This window comes from Mirounga leonina, unplaced genomic scaffold (genome assembly GCF_011800145.1).
Source record: "Mirounga leonina isolate KUSES-001 unplaced genomic scaffold, KU_Mleo_1.0 Mir_170, whole genome shotgun sequence".
NCBI classification, from domain to species: Eukaryota; Metazoa; Chordata; class Mammalia; order Carnivora; family Phocidae; genus Mirounga; species Mirounga leonina.
The window spans coordinates 3,374,827-3,387,136 of NW_023270433.1; the positions used below are offsets into that span (position 1 = coordinate 3,374,827).

At 59.6% G+C, this 12,310-nt stretch overlaps 2 protein-coding genes across 3 annotated transcripts in view; one reads left to right on the forward strand and one right to left on the reverse strand.

Annotated features, from left to right (window-relative positions):
* REXO4 (REX4 homolog, 3'-5' exonuclease) lies at window positions 1-8,940 on the forward strand. Of its 2 annotated transcripts, none has more exons than XR_004681184.1 (8): window positions 1-332; window positions 1,996-2,348; window positions 3,633-3,770; window positions 4,007-4,200; window positions 5,365-5,453; window positions 6,552-6,929; window positions 7,138-7,212; window positions 7,855-7,870. XR_004681184.1 is itself a non-coding variant. In XM_035015511.1 (8 exons), exons 1-8 carry the CDS (start codon window positions 114-116, stop codon window positions 7,984-7,986), a joined length of 1,275 nt encoding a protein of 424 aa, XP_034871402.1. In that variant the 5' UTR covers window positions 1-113; the 3' UTR covers window positions 7,987-8,940. The 2 variants fall into 2 exon arrangements, 1 of the variants encoding a protein (XP_034871402.1); XM_035015511.1 differs by having other exon boundaries at window positions 6,552-6,626; window positions 7,855-8,940.
* Window positions 8,041-12,310, reverse strand: part of STKLD1 (serine/threonine kinase like domain containing 1) — a 22,274-nt gene continuing 18,004 nt past the window's right edge. The window contains exons 16-21 of the mRNA XM_035016574.1: window positions 12,024-12,152; window positions 11,212-11,340; window positions 11,012-11,140; window positions 9,611-9,751; window positions 9,215-9,294; window positions 8,041-8,136 (exon numbers count right to left, since the gene is read on the reverse strand). Coding sequence (XP_034872465.1) covers window positions 8,041-8,136; window positions 9,215-9,294; window positions 9,611-9,751; window positions 11,012-11,140; window positions 11,212-11,340; window positions 12,024-12,152 — 704 coding nt within the window. The remainder of the gene's footprint in view (window positions 8,137-9,214; window positions 9,295-9,610; window positions 9,752-11,011; window positions 11,141-11,211; window positions 11,341-12,023; window positions 12,153-12,310) is intronic.

The window sequence follows — 12,310 nt, forward strand, 5'->3', positions numbered from 1 at the left end:
TGCGGGAATTGGGGGCTGGCCCGGGCGTGCGGTGGGTGGGCAGAGTCCGGCTCCGGGCCCGCGCTCTGTGTCGGGCCCCGGGGACCCCGGGCGGCGGCGGCGGCGGCGGCGGGATGGCCAAGGCGCTGACCCCCAGGCGCGCCCCGGGAGACCCCCTGGCTGAGCCGGGGCTTGGCAAGAAGCCTCCTCGGAAGAAAAGCAGGAAGAAGAGAGTCTGGAAAAGCAAAGGGCGAGAAGCAAGCGGGACACCGGGAGGCGGCGCCAGGGTCGTCGTCGTGCGGCCTCCACAGGCGCCAGAGGACTTTTCCCGAAACTGGAGGGCGCTGCAGGCGGTAAGATTGGCGGGGCCGCGCGGACGGAGGCCTGGGGGGAGACGGGGGGCCCGGACGGCCGCTGTGCAGGCAGGCCTTTCGAGGCAGATCGGCCTGTTGAGGGGGACCGCGAGCCCTCGGGCCAGCAAGTAGCGCGACCTTGATTGGGAGGATTCCAGCAGTACCCAGGGTCTTCAAGTCATAGTTGATGGCTGCTGCCCCAGTGCCCAGCTCTTGGAATGTGCAGCCTCTGCCGCCTCATCTCTGTTTTTATTTCACCCCCAAACCAACACCCTGCAGTAGACCCCGTTAGCATCTCTGGCTTACAGACGGATAACGGGGCCCAGAAAGGTTAGAGAAGTGATCCAGGGTGAGCAGAACCGGCCCGACATCGGAGTCCCTGCCCTGAATGCGGGGTGGCGCCCTGCTGACTTTCTCGGCGTCTGGGCCAGTCCGTCCGTGTATGTTCCTCTCTGCCCCATGCTGTTCCCTGTAGTCCAGTCATAATTCTCTACGTGTCCCTCGGACTTAGCTGCTGTGGTCGTCGCCGGAGGCACAGAGCTTACGGAATTGGGCCCAGCGTCACGCAGCTAGTAAAAACGTGGCAGACGCAGGTGCAGAGTCACATTTCGGGCGCCAGTTTGTGTTCTTTGCTACTGCTGACCTGCAGAGCCTTCCACGGTTTTCTGGAGTCTGTTCCAGAGCCTCCGGCTGAGCAAGACAAGCCGCAGAAAAGAGCTTCTGGAGCCTCTCAGCAGCGCTGGTGCCTTAGAATGGGAGGCCCCAACCACCTGTCTCGAGGGACAGGACTGATGAGGTTTCCTCGGGAAACCCCAGGGTTCTGTACGATTTATTGACTTGTGACTCTGCCTCTTTTTCTTTTTCTCCCAAGAAAGTAAAGCAAGATTAAGTGAGTGGGAAGGGTGGTTATTGTGGGGGAAACCTTGTGTTTTCTCTACTTCGTACAAGAAAGCAAATCCTCCTGTTCTTAAACGTTGTGGGAACGAGTAAGTAGAAACCCAGGTCCTCGTGTCTCGGCTCACTGCCACATGATCAGGGTCTTCACTGTGGCTGAGAACAGCCGTGCTGGGGACTGGAGCACCAGGGAAAGATTGGGCTGGAGGAATGCTGAGAGCCCTTCTTGTAGGACAGCAGAAGCATGGCCACTGGCCGCTCTTGAGCCTCTTCCAGTTGACGGACACGCTCCATCTCTCTTCCTGAGACCCGCACAGCAGTAGCAAAACGGTGAAGGACGTGATTTCCATGCTGCAGCTCCTTAGCCTAATCTGTGGGAGAAGTAACTCTAAACGAACTGTAAACAGGAAAACAGGCTGCTTATCATCCCCTCAGGCTCCCAGGGAAGTAGTCTCTGTTCAGTCATTCAGTAGGTACTTAAGATGGAGAACACAGTCTGAAGTTTTGTAGGAATGAGGAAACAGGTATCAAATCGTGCAATGTAATCAGATAAGCAGAGAAGTGCATTTCACCACAAGTGACTTCAGATGGGCATGAAAAAGGGCTTTTCCCAGATCGTTTGAATATGAATCTCAATGATGCAGGTAGCAGACATTCGTAGATGTGACTGAGTAGGCGTACATATATGTACACATGTAAGCATTTTCAATCTCTTGTGCGTGATTTCCAAATTAAAACGTGTTGTGTATTTTATTTGGGGTCCTATTAGCTCCTGAAACGAAAAACACAGGCCCTGGAAAAGCCTCTTGTCTCTCAGATGGATTCCAAAATGCAGCCCAAGATTATCCAACAAAAAAAAGTGATCCCAGACACAGCACAGAGAAGTGAGATGGGATCGGAGACCACAGACCCCGAGGTCTCCGGTGCCTCCGTTCCCTCAATATCTCCAAGGAACAGGAAGGTGCCAGCACCCCCCACAAAGGCCAAAGGAGCAGAGCACAATGAGAAAGGAGCCAAGAAAAGGACAAACGGTGACATTTCTCCAAAAGGAGGAGACATCAAGCATAAGAAGCGGAAAGCTAAGGAGGTGACTGTGGCCTTGACTCCGGCCCTGCCCACTGAGTAAGTACAGGTGGCATCTGCCCTCGCTGAAGCTCTGGTGGCCCACCTGGTCCCCTCTGCCTCCCTATGCAGCCGGCGGCCCCCATCAGCTCATCTCTGAGAACAAAGTCCCAGCAACTGCGGCCTGTCTCCTCCAGGAGGCCTAGGCTGCTGGCCCCTCCCGCACCCCTTCTAGCGCCTTACCCCGCTGCCGTTTCTTGGCTTATTACTTGTTTCCCCCAGGATGGAGGCCTAATGAGGGCAGGGCCTGTTTGATAACTGTCATATTTCCAGGGCCTAGAGCAGAGCTTGGCCCTTAGTAGGCCTCCAGTAACGATTTGTGGGATGAACGCATGCCAAAGCCAGAAAGACCCAGGTTGGAGACCAGTTCCTGCGTCTGGCAAGCCGGGTGCTCTGGTGCGAACTCCTGACGTCTCCTGCGCCTCAGTGTGGTCATCTGTGGTGTTGGGGGGGGTGTGAGATGCAGTGTGCTAGCTCAGCACCTGGTGATTACTCAGCAGACCCCGTGGGGGTCACTTGCACGGGGAGGACCAGGAGCTCGGGGCTGCCTCTCAGTGGCTCAGCTGGAGGTGGCATGTTTGTGAGTCAGGCTGGCGGCGAGTCGCCCGGGTTGCTGAAGGTTCCAGGAAGGAGGGGTTTGAGTGCCTGCCGTGTGTCCCTGAGCCAGGGAGGCCCTCTGGAAACGGAGCAGGCATGACAGAGCCCTCCCGCTTAAGGCTGATAGTCGAGCAGGAGAGATGGCCAGACTGAAATTATTCCAGTATTCTGTGAGTGTGGTCAGGATAAACCGAAGGAGGGAGAAGCTTGTGGAGCAAATGGCCAGAGGAGCGTGTCCACTCAGTGGGGTCGAGAAGAGATCTCTAAAGAAATGACATTCAGCTGAGCCCGAAGGACAGACTTCACCAGGCAGGAAAACACACTCTTGTGTGGACATCGGAGTTTGAGGCCTTGACGTGAAGATGCTAGAGGTCTCCCCAGCTTGGGAGGTGTTGGGGGAGGGGGGTCTGTTTCCATTTCATATTTCTCACATTTGTGTTTCCTAAATGTCCGGTGATGAACCTACAACTTTCCCAATTTAGAAGCACGTGTTAGTAGTCGTTACACCTGGTTTATACGTTTACATCTTATGTCCTTTGTAAGTTTGGGATAAGGAGCCTGTCTTGTAAGGAAACAAGAGCGGTAGAGCACGTGGTCAGTCCGCAGGAGTATTGGGGCCGTGGGGGGTCCCCCGCTGTACCAGCACCTCCGCTGACCAGTGCTCGGCCTGTTCTCTCTGCCTTCTAGAGACGACATCTGGTTTGATGACGTGGACCCGGCGGATATTGAAGCAGCCGTGGGCCCCGAGGCGGCCAGGATAGCGAGAAAGCAGCTGGGGCAGAGCGGAAGCAGCATCACGCTGGTGAAGGAGCAGGCCTTCGGCGGGTGTGCAGGGCCAGGGCCACGGGTGGCACTCAGCCCGAGGGCGAGGGTTTCAGGAGGGAGCTCCGTCCCTCTCCCCTAGTTGAGCCCTGGTGGAATTGGGCAGGCGCCGCCCCGTCCTGCGAGGCGCCTGAGCGGAGAGCTTGTCCCACAGAGGGGTGGTGGTGGGCAGAGAGCTTTAGGTGCCGAGGGCTGGGTCCCGCCGTGTTGATCAAACTGGAACCTTTGGCTCCCTTCAGCCTGACTAGAGCCTTAGCCATGGATTGTGAGATGGTGGGCGTGGGCCCCAAGGGGGAAGAGAGCATCGCTGCCCGAGTGTCCATTGTGAACCAGTATGGGAAGTGTGTTTATGACAAGTACGTCAAGCCCACCCAGCCGGTGACGGACTACAGGACGGCGGTCAGCGGGATACGGCCAGAGAACCTCAAGCAGGGTGGGTCCTCCCGGCGGATGAGCACAGGGGAAAAGCGATGCCTGGGTCCCTTCTCCCTTTTTCTTTTATTATTATTATTTTTTAAATTTTTTTAAGTAACCTCTGCACCCAACATGGGCCTTAAACTCATGACCCCAAGATCGAGTCGTGCGCTTTACCGACTGAGCCAGCCAGGAGCTCCTCTTTCTCCCTTTGGTCCCCTTTCTGTTTGGAGCATTCGCCACAGCAAGAGTTCCGACAGTCTTACCTCACCTGGGGTGACTGTTCTCAGAGGCCTCTCAGGCACATTTGTGTCCCCACCTCTGTGTCACCCAGAGAGTGTGTGCCAGTGTGGGGTCAGCAGGGGACATGGGGTAGGTTGTAGGGTCTCGTCTTTGTGAGGACTTCAGGAAGCCCTGGGAACGTCTGAGCCGTGAGAGGCCTGGCTCAGGTTCTAGCAGGTTCCTTCTGGCTGTGGGGTTGAGAAGAGACTCTGGACCCATGAGGATGGGAACAGGAAGAGGTGGTGACCTGGGCAGTCGTGACCCAGATGCATCCTGAAGGCAGAGTCTGTAGGGATTCTGGTGGATTGGCCCTGTGGGAGGGAGACCGGAAAGGCGGCAGGGGCGATTCCAAGGTTAGGGACCTGGAGAGGTCCTGGAAGCTTTTGGGATCAAGGCCACACTGCTCCTTCCTGGCCCACTCGGTGTCCTTTCTCTGCGCCTCTCAGGTCCCCTCTGCACACCGGACCAACAAGTGGTGCCCTGGCCTGACCAGCCCTCAGCTCTAGGCTCTAGGGTGGGCTGCCCCTGATCTAATCTCGGGCGGGGGCGGGGCAGGTGGAGTCATGGAAGGCAAGCACTGTGACCTGACCCTTCCCTAGGCAGGAGGGGGTAGGGGTGCCCCCAGGGGCATCTGCTAGGAGAGCAGGCAGCACTGCCTCTGGGCCCGAGGGTCTGGAGCAGCCCCCCTCGCCGGCTGCGGCGGAGCACCGTTCTTGATTTTGTTTCCAGTTGGAAAGCACGAAGTCCAAGCCTGGTTCTTACAAGATTCAACAGTTAGAATGCCTGCCGGGCGGCTGTGAGCGCTTCTGAAAGCCCCTCTCTCGGCCGCGGTGGAGCTGCACGTGGGGCTCCCCAGCGAGGCCCGCGGCGCTAAAACCCACCTCTTTGTTCTGCTCGTCAGGAGAAAAAATTGAAGTTGTCCAGAAGGAAGTGGCAGACATGCTGAAGGGCCGGATTCTGGTGGGACACGCGCTGCGTAACGACTTGAAGGTACTGCCATCGGGCACGGGCTGCACCGCGAGGGGACTGCCCTGGTGGAATTTCGGCCCTGGTAACGGCCCCAGCTCCCGGGTCCTCCCCGCGTGCCGGGAGGAGTGGTGGGCGTTGCTCAGCTCTTCAAAAGGCATCTGAGGCTTCGTGCCCCTTTTGGAGGCGCTAGAAGTGAGGCGCTGTGAGCTACGTGACGTGCCCGCTGCGTCCACATGGCAGAGCTGGGTGCAGCCCGGACTTGGTGCCGGGCCCCCTTCCCACGGCCCTAGCACAGTCCACGTACACAGAGCCAGGCTGCTCCTTCTGTAGCTTCCACCCGGCTGGCCAGGGCCGAGTGCTCCTGTGAGCTCAGAGCCGCGGTCTGTGGGGAAGCGTCCCCTGCAGCCACCCCCCGATGGCCACCAGACCGTCAAGGGCTCCTCTTGTCTCCCTCCTGGTGGGCAAGCTCCAGGGGCCACTTGTGGTGCCCTAGAGGCTGCGGCCTCCAGCCTCTGCTTCTTGAGGGTCTCTGCTGTGGGCAGAACTGAGCCACCTGTTCCGACGAGAGCACGGGGCAGGCAGGGTGGGAGACTGTCCTTCCTGGGCGTGGGGCTTCTCAAATAGTGTTCTGAGGAACCCCGGGGTTCGCAGATGTTTCAGGCACCCGATTGTCGGTCTGCGTTGCCTTTCGAAATTTTGAACTATTGAAACTGACGGCAGGTCCTCTGCCCGCCACCATGCGGTGCCATAAACCCGCCAGCGGCCGCCATCCTGCTGGTTCCTGCTCCGTCCCCACGTGGCCGGCTCTCTCCAGAGGTCGTGGGATGAGCTGCTGCGATCCGTTAGCGTCCTGACTTCCTGCGTGTGGGACACCAGCTCACCCCGCAGGAACACCGTGCTTGCTGATCTCCTGTTTCCCTGGCTTCAGGATGGGGTCTTTGTTAACGGGGTTCTTAACTGCCGGCCATCATCCTTGGACAGCGTGATCGCTTTCTATCAGAAGTCCCAGTTCACACCAGTACCCTTTCACTCGAGCGTGCTCTGTGTTAGGAGTCCTCGGGAGAGGGGGTCCCACCGCTGCACACTGGTGACACTGTGACTGTCCCCCTCCTCTTCCAGGTGCTGTTTCTCGATCACCCAAAAAAGAAGATTCGGGACACACAGAAATACAAACCTTTCAAGAGTCAGGTGAAGGTACTGACAGGGCATGGGGCTCTGGGCGTCGCAGGTGGGCTGTTTGTGTAGTGGTTGGTTCTGGTTCCTGACGGTGTATCGGTGAACGGTGTTTGGTTTACGGTTTGGCATTGCCTGTTAACTTTTAAAATGAAAAGAAACGTTAACAGGAAAAGTAGAGTTCTGCCGAGCGCTGCCCTCCGAGGCCAGTGTGAGCGAGAGCAGGTTCTTTCCAGTCCGATCTCTGTGACGAGACCCCCAGCTCTGGGGAAGAAGCTGCCCTCGGACCTGCTGCAGACAGAGGCCTGAGGCTGGAAGGCGGAGGTGCAGACTCCTTCCCAGGCCGTCCTGTTCGGGCTGACGGTGGGGGTCACCAGTCCTGGGGGCCACGCACGTCCCTGGTGGAGGCACGTTGAGGGGCGCTGGGTTAGGGCTCAGTGGGTGACTGCCCCGACCCCCCGCCCCCGCCCCAGGCAGAGCCTGCAAGGCCTGCTCCCCAGCATGGCTGTGTGCTGCCCCCTCCCCCCTGCAGAGTGGAAGGCCATCTCTGAGGCTGCTTGCAGAGAGGATCCTGGGGATCAGGGTGCAGCAGGCAGAGCACTGTTCGGTAAGTGTGGCCTGGGGTGACGGTCCTCAGGATTGCGGGCCATCCCTAACCTTGCAGCCAAGGCGCCCTGTCAGGGGCCTGGATGACTTCTTTTTAGGAGGCCACTGGCCTATAAAAATAAGGTGGCAGAATGACTCACAGAGCGCTCACTACATCCTGAGTGTTTACATTTAGCTAATAAACACTTGAACACAAAAAACTGCTGTTATTGCAGTCGTTTTGGAGAAAAAGTCCCCTGTCTAGATTGAAGGCCTTTTAGGACAACACAGCCCAGGTGGGCTGGCCCCGTGTGACAGGCTCCTTGTGACAGGCTCTGGTGCCGGGGCCGAGGAGTGCTGGCCTGTGGAACCCAGCCCCTACATCGGTGCCCCGGCCTGCCTCACGCTTAGAGCCCGCCCTCCCGTCTGCATGTCCATGTGTCTGTGTTGTGTCACAAGGCAGCACGTCTATCCCCTCCACCTTCCTTGGGTCCCTTTCTTCTCCCGGAAGCGAGGCACCAGAGTCACCAAAGCCTGGCCAGGATCGAATCCCTAGAACGCTGTTTTGCTTGGCTTTCTCCTTGTGTGCCCCATGGGATTGGGTGGCCCGTGGCTGTGCTGGTCACCTTCTGGGACGGTCAAAGTGGTGTTCTGTGTCCCCTAGATTCAGGATGCCCAGGCAGCAATGAGACTCTACGTCCTGGTGAAGAAGGAGTGGGAGAGTATGGCCCAGGACAGGCGCCCCACAGCCCCTGCTCCAGACCGCAGCAGCGTCTCCGTCCCTGGGCGGTCGTGACCAAGCACGGGACAGCTCGGGTCTCCCCAGAGCGGCAGCTCTGGCAAAACACGTTCACCGTCCCGGCAGCAGGGCGTGGGGGCGTGCTGCTGAGAACCGCTGCTTCCCTCTGAGTTTGCCATCTGAGACCTGGTCCACCGCTGGAGGTGGCTGGCGGGGATAGGCACAGAGGGGCACCTGGACCTCTGCCAGGACTGGGAGTCGGGGCCGTCTGCGCCCTGCTGTCACCGGCGGAAGCTTTGCCGGGGATTTGCCCCATCCCAGGGGTGGGAAGTACCCAGTCCACTGGGTTTTCCGCACCTTCCTTGGAGGAGGCCCCTCTCCTTCCTCTGCCTCGAGTCACGTAAAAATTCCACTGGACTCAACAGGCCTGGGCCCGTCTTGGAGTTAGCTGTGGCTGCCTTTGGACTCTGATTTTCCGAGGGCGCCATTCCTTTCTCAGCCCCCACCCGCAGCCCATGTATACACCTGCCACATTTAAGGGCAGGGCCCACGGGGTGGCGCTGGGGCTCCAGTTGTCCAAGCTCGGTGACACCAGTCGCCCCCTGTCTAGGACGGACGTGCTGACCCCCGACTGTTGAGCTGGAGCACAGGTGTGAGGGTCTTCTGAGAATAGTCAGGAGCAGTGGGTCGCACTCAGTGCATAAAGCCCCAGGCTTCACCGAGCCACCTGGCCGCTGCACAAGGAAGGCCCAAACCCACTGAGGATATTCAACATAAATGCAGGTTTTTACTGGAGGTGGAGCTTGTGGAGGTCACTCTGTTTCTCTCGTCTAGAGTGGCCCCAAAGGACCACAGCCTGCGGGACACCTGCCGAACCCCGTGCTCCCAGAGCGCCACTGGCCCACCCTGCCCCCAGGACGCTTCCACGCCAGGCACCGGCCTTGGGCCTTGCCCTGGAGACAATCCCCCCTGAAGCCTAAGGAAAACACAGTTCACCGGGCAGCTCTGGGGGTTAGGAGGAAAGAAAGGGCAGGAGAGAAGGTGGGGAGGGGGCGGGAGGCCTTGGGGTGTCTGCCTCCTCAGGGCAGAGCCGACTGTCCTGCGGAGCTGAGTGGCGTGGTGGCCCCCAGCCTTAGCAACACCGTCTCTGCGTATGAAACCAGCTCCTGGAAAGAGAAGGGTCATCAAAAACTACACACACACAGATTCAAGTCTGTTCTACACAGAACCTTGACCGTAGAGGCAGGTGGGAGGCCTGGCTTTGGGGCCCCCTGCAGGTACACACCAGGCTGGAGGTGAAGCGCTCCTTGATCTCCTGGACCAGGGGCCAGATGCCACTGGACACCAGCTCAGGCAGGATCTCCTCTGTGGGCAAGGCAGAGGGTCCTGAGGTCAGGGCTCAGCCAGCCTGATGCCCCCCGGCCCTGGCCAGGGGGGCCCGGCAGGACAAGGCTGGGCCCATCCTCCTTGGGCTCAGCCCAACCCACACGCTGCCTCTCAGGCTGGGGAGCCAGGCGTCCCCCACGGTCGGCGCGCGCCTGGTGCCTAGTGAGCCCTCCCACTGAACCGACAGCAAGTGGCGAATCGGTTCTTTCCCTCCCCCCCACCAGTTAGAGCTGGGAGCAGGGTGCTTCTGACCACTGGCGTCCTGGAGGGGTGGGGAGGGCAGGGGGACTCTCACGGTAGGAGGCCAGGTGGGCCAGCAGCATGCAGATGTTCTCTACCACCTCGGGGTCGTCCTTGTAGAGCTGGTACATCTCCCGGAGGAGGTCGAGGCCGCTGCCGCCCTCCCCGGGCACTACCACCTGCAGGGCCGCCAGCTCTGGGGGTGGGGGTGGGGTGCCTTCACTCCAGCTGCTGTGCCTCGGTGCCCTCTAGCCAGTGGCGTGTGGCGGTACCTAGTTCTCAGGGTCGCTGAGAGTCCAAAGCTCAGGATGGCAAGGACCTCAGCCACTGGCAGAGGAGGCCAGTTTCCTGCCACTTGGGGACATCTGAGGTCGGTGTGTCCCCATGGTGGGACATGTACACCCCACCTCCCTCTCCCAGCAGAAGGCTCCTGTCCTTGGGGTGCTCTCAGCCTGTGGGCCCCAGAAGTGCTGAAGCGCGTGGCAGAGTGCGCCTACAGCGTGGGCGCGGGGGGGACCCCAACACTGCACACATACACCCCCAGTTAGGGGTTAGACCCTGACTCTTGAGGGGCTGGGGACCAGTGGAAAGGTTACTCATCAGACCCTTTGGAACCTGGGGATCTGACGCTCAGGTGGGATGACTTCAGTGTCCCAGCCAACAGGTGGCAAAGCCCATTCTCTCCCGGACGCGGGCCCTGGGCTTGGACCGCCCCCTCCTTCATTGCTGAGCCAGGTCCCTTTTGCCCTCAGGACCTCAGCCTCCCCTCCCATCCCCTGAAGGTGGCGGCTGATGCAGACCTGTGTGGGTGGGGCCTCAGGCTGGGGGAGAGCCCCGGAGCCCGGGGTGTCTAACCGGAAAGGAAGACCCTGCCAGTGGTCCTTGGAGCCTCCCTCCCAGGAGTGAGGGTCTCCACACTCCCTTCCTCGGGCCCAGACAACTTCAGGCTGAGAAGCAGACTGGCCTTGGCCCTTGGCCCCCAGCCCAGCCCACCCCTGGGACACGGAGTTGGGACCAGATCTCAAAGGGGCTGAAGCCCCGCTCACATCCCAGCCGGCAACCTTGTCCGGTCTGCAGGCCCCAACTGTGAGGGGTCCTAGTGCCATCCTGTCACAGAGCCAGGTGCTGCGCACTGAGCAACAACAAACCGGTCCTATTACGGGGGTGGGACCTGGCCCCTGGGGTGTTCTGATAAGCTAAACCTGTTAGGGATGCCTGTGCAGACCTAATATGTGTTTGTGGACAGGGAAAAAGAATCACAGTATAGCATTCAGCCAAAAAAAAAAAAAAAAAAGTGAAGTCTCCGTGGCAACTTCTGGATGAAGGAACCATAGATTGTTCTTTTCTTTTTTTGATCCCTTTGCTTCTGTGTTGGGTTTGCGGGCGGCTGGCAGACCTGCCTTGCTGAGTTTTGTCCTCATCTCCTAGTGTTAGCCCCGTCCATAACCAGGCTCACCGGACACCTTCGCGAGGCTGGCCAGTCCCCGGTAGGCGTTGTTCACCAGCGGCACTCTGTCCGGGCACAGCCGGATGCTTCGCAGGAACAGGGCCGCCACATCTTCAAACTGGTGCTCCTTTATGCAACCTGCAGAGGGCCTAGTTGAGGCCTCGTGGCCTCGTGCGTGGGGCGCACGCTCCCCCGCCCAGGCTGCTCACCGAGCATGGACAGCAGCGCGAAGACCCCGCAGCCGGCTTCGGCCATCTCCACGTCCCTGGGGTAAGTGGCCAGCACCTCGGGAATGAGGACCGCGGCTTTCTCCAAAGGGGTCTTGTTCACAATGACAGCTGCAACCAGCGCGGGATGGAGGCGACACCTAGCCCTTGAGTGCATGCAGCCGTGCCTGCTGTATACACAGCCCCACACACCCGCCTCCCGCCTGTTGGGGGAGAGGTCAGGGAAGAGGGGAGTTTTGGGAGGGTAGGGACTCTCTGCCCCCAACTGGCCTTGGGGGATTTTGCACTCTGGGTGTGGACAGCGCTCTCTGGTTTCCCAGGCTCTCCGTGGCCTGGAGCCCTCTTTTCCTTAGAACGAATGGCCAAAGGGCCAAGACGGGGCCTGGAGGAGAGGAAGCAGCACAGCCCGGGGGCCCTTTTCTGAATCTAGAGTGACAGTAGGGGGCCGGCGCCAAGCTACCATCAGAAACCAGGGACTGCCCGGGAAATCCCAGGATGTGTGGCAGGTGTGGCAGGCTCCTCCCAGGGCAGGAGCCACCAGAGTCTGTGAGGACCTACCGGTCAGGACAGGAGGTCCTGCCTCCGCTGGGTGCATCCCCCCCTCCCCGCCCCCTCCCTCCCTTACTTTTCCTTTGCTTGCAGGCTCTCAGAAAAGTCTTTTTGTGGGCTCTGCTCCTGAAGTGTTTAAGGTGCAGGCCGTGGAGGCCCTTGAAGGCTGTCAGAGGTGATTAGGGAATAGCAAGGATAGCAGCCCCCCACCCCCAGCAGGAGAGTGGGAGGAGGGGCCCCCTCACCATCCACCATCAGGGCCCAAAGCAGGCTCAGGCCATTGATGCAGATGTCCCTGTTTGTGGAGAAGGTACTCAGGTGCTCCAGGATATGCTCAAACAGCCCAGCATTCTGCAGCTTCTCTGAGGCCGATTCTGTGGGCAGGCCCCAGAATTAGGGCCACAGAGAACCCCCTCCTCCAGGAAGCCTACCCTGAGCACCACCTCCCTCCATGGTCCTTGCCAACCACAGGCCCATGCATCCTGCATTTCTGGGCATCTACTCTGGGCCAGTCATACCCAGTGTGGGGCCC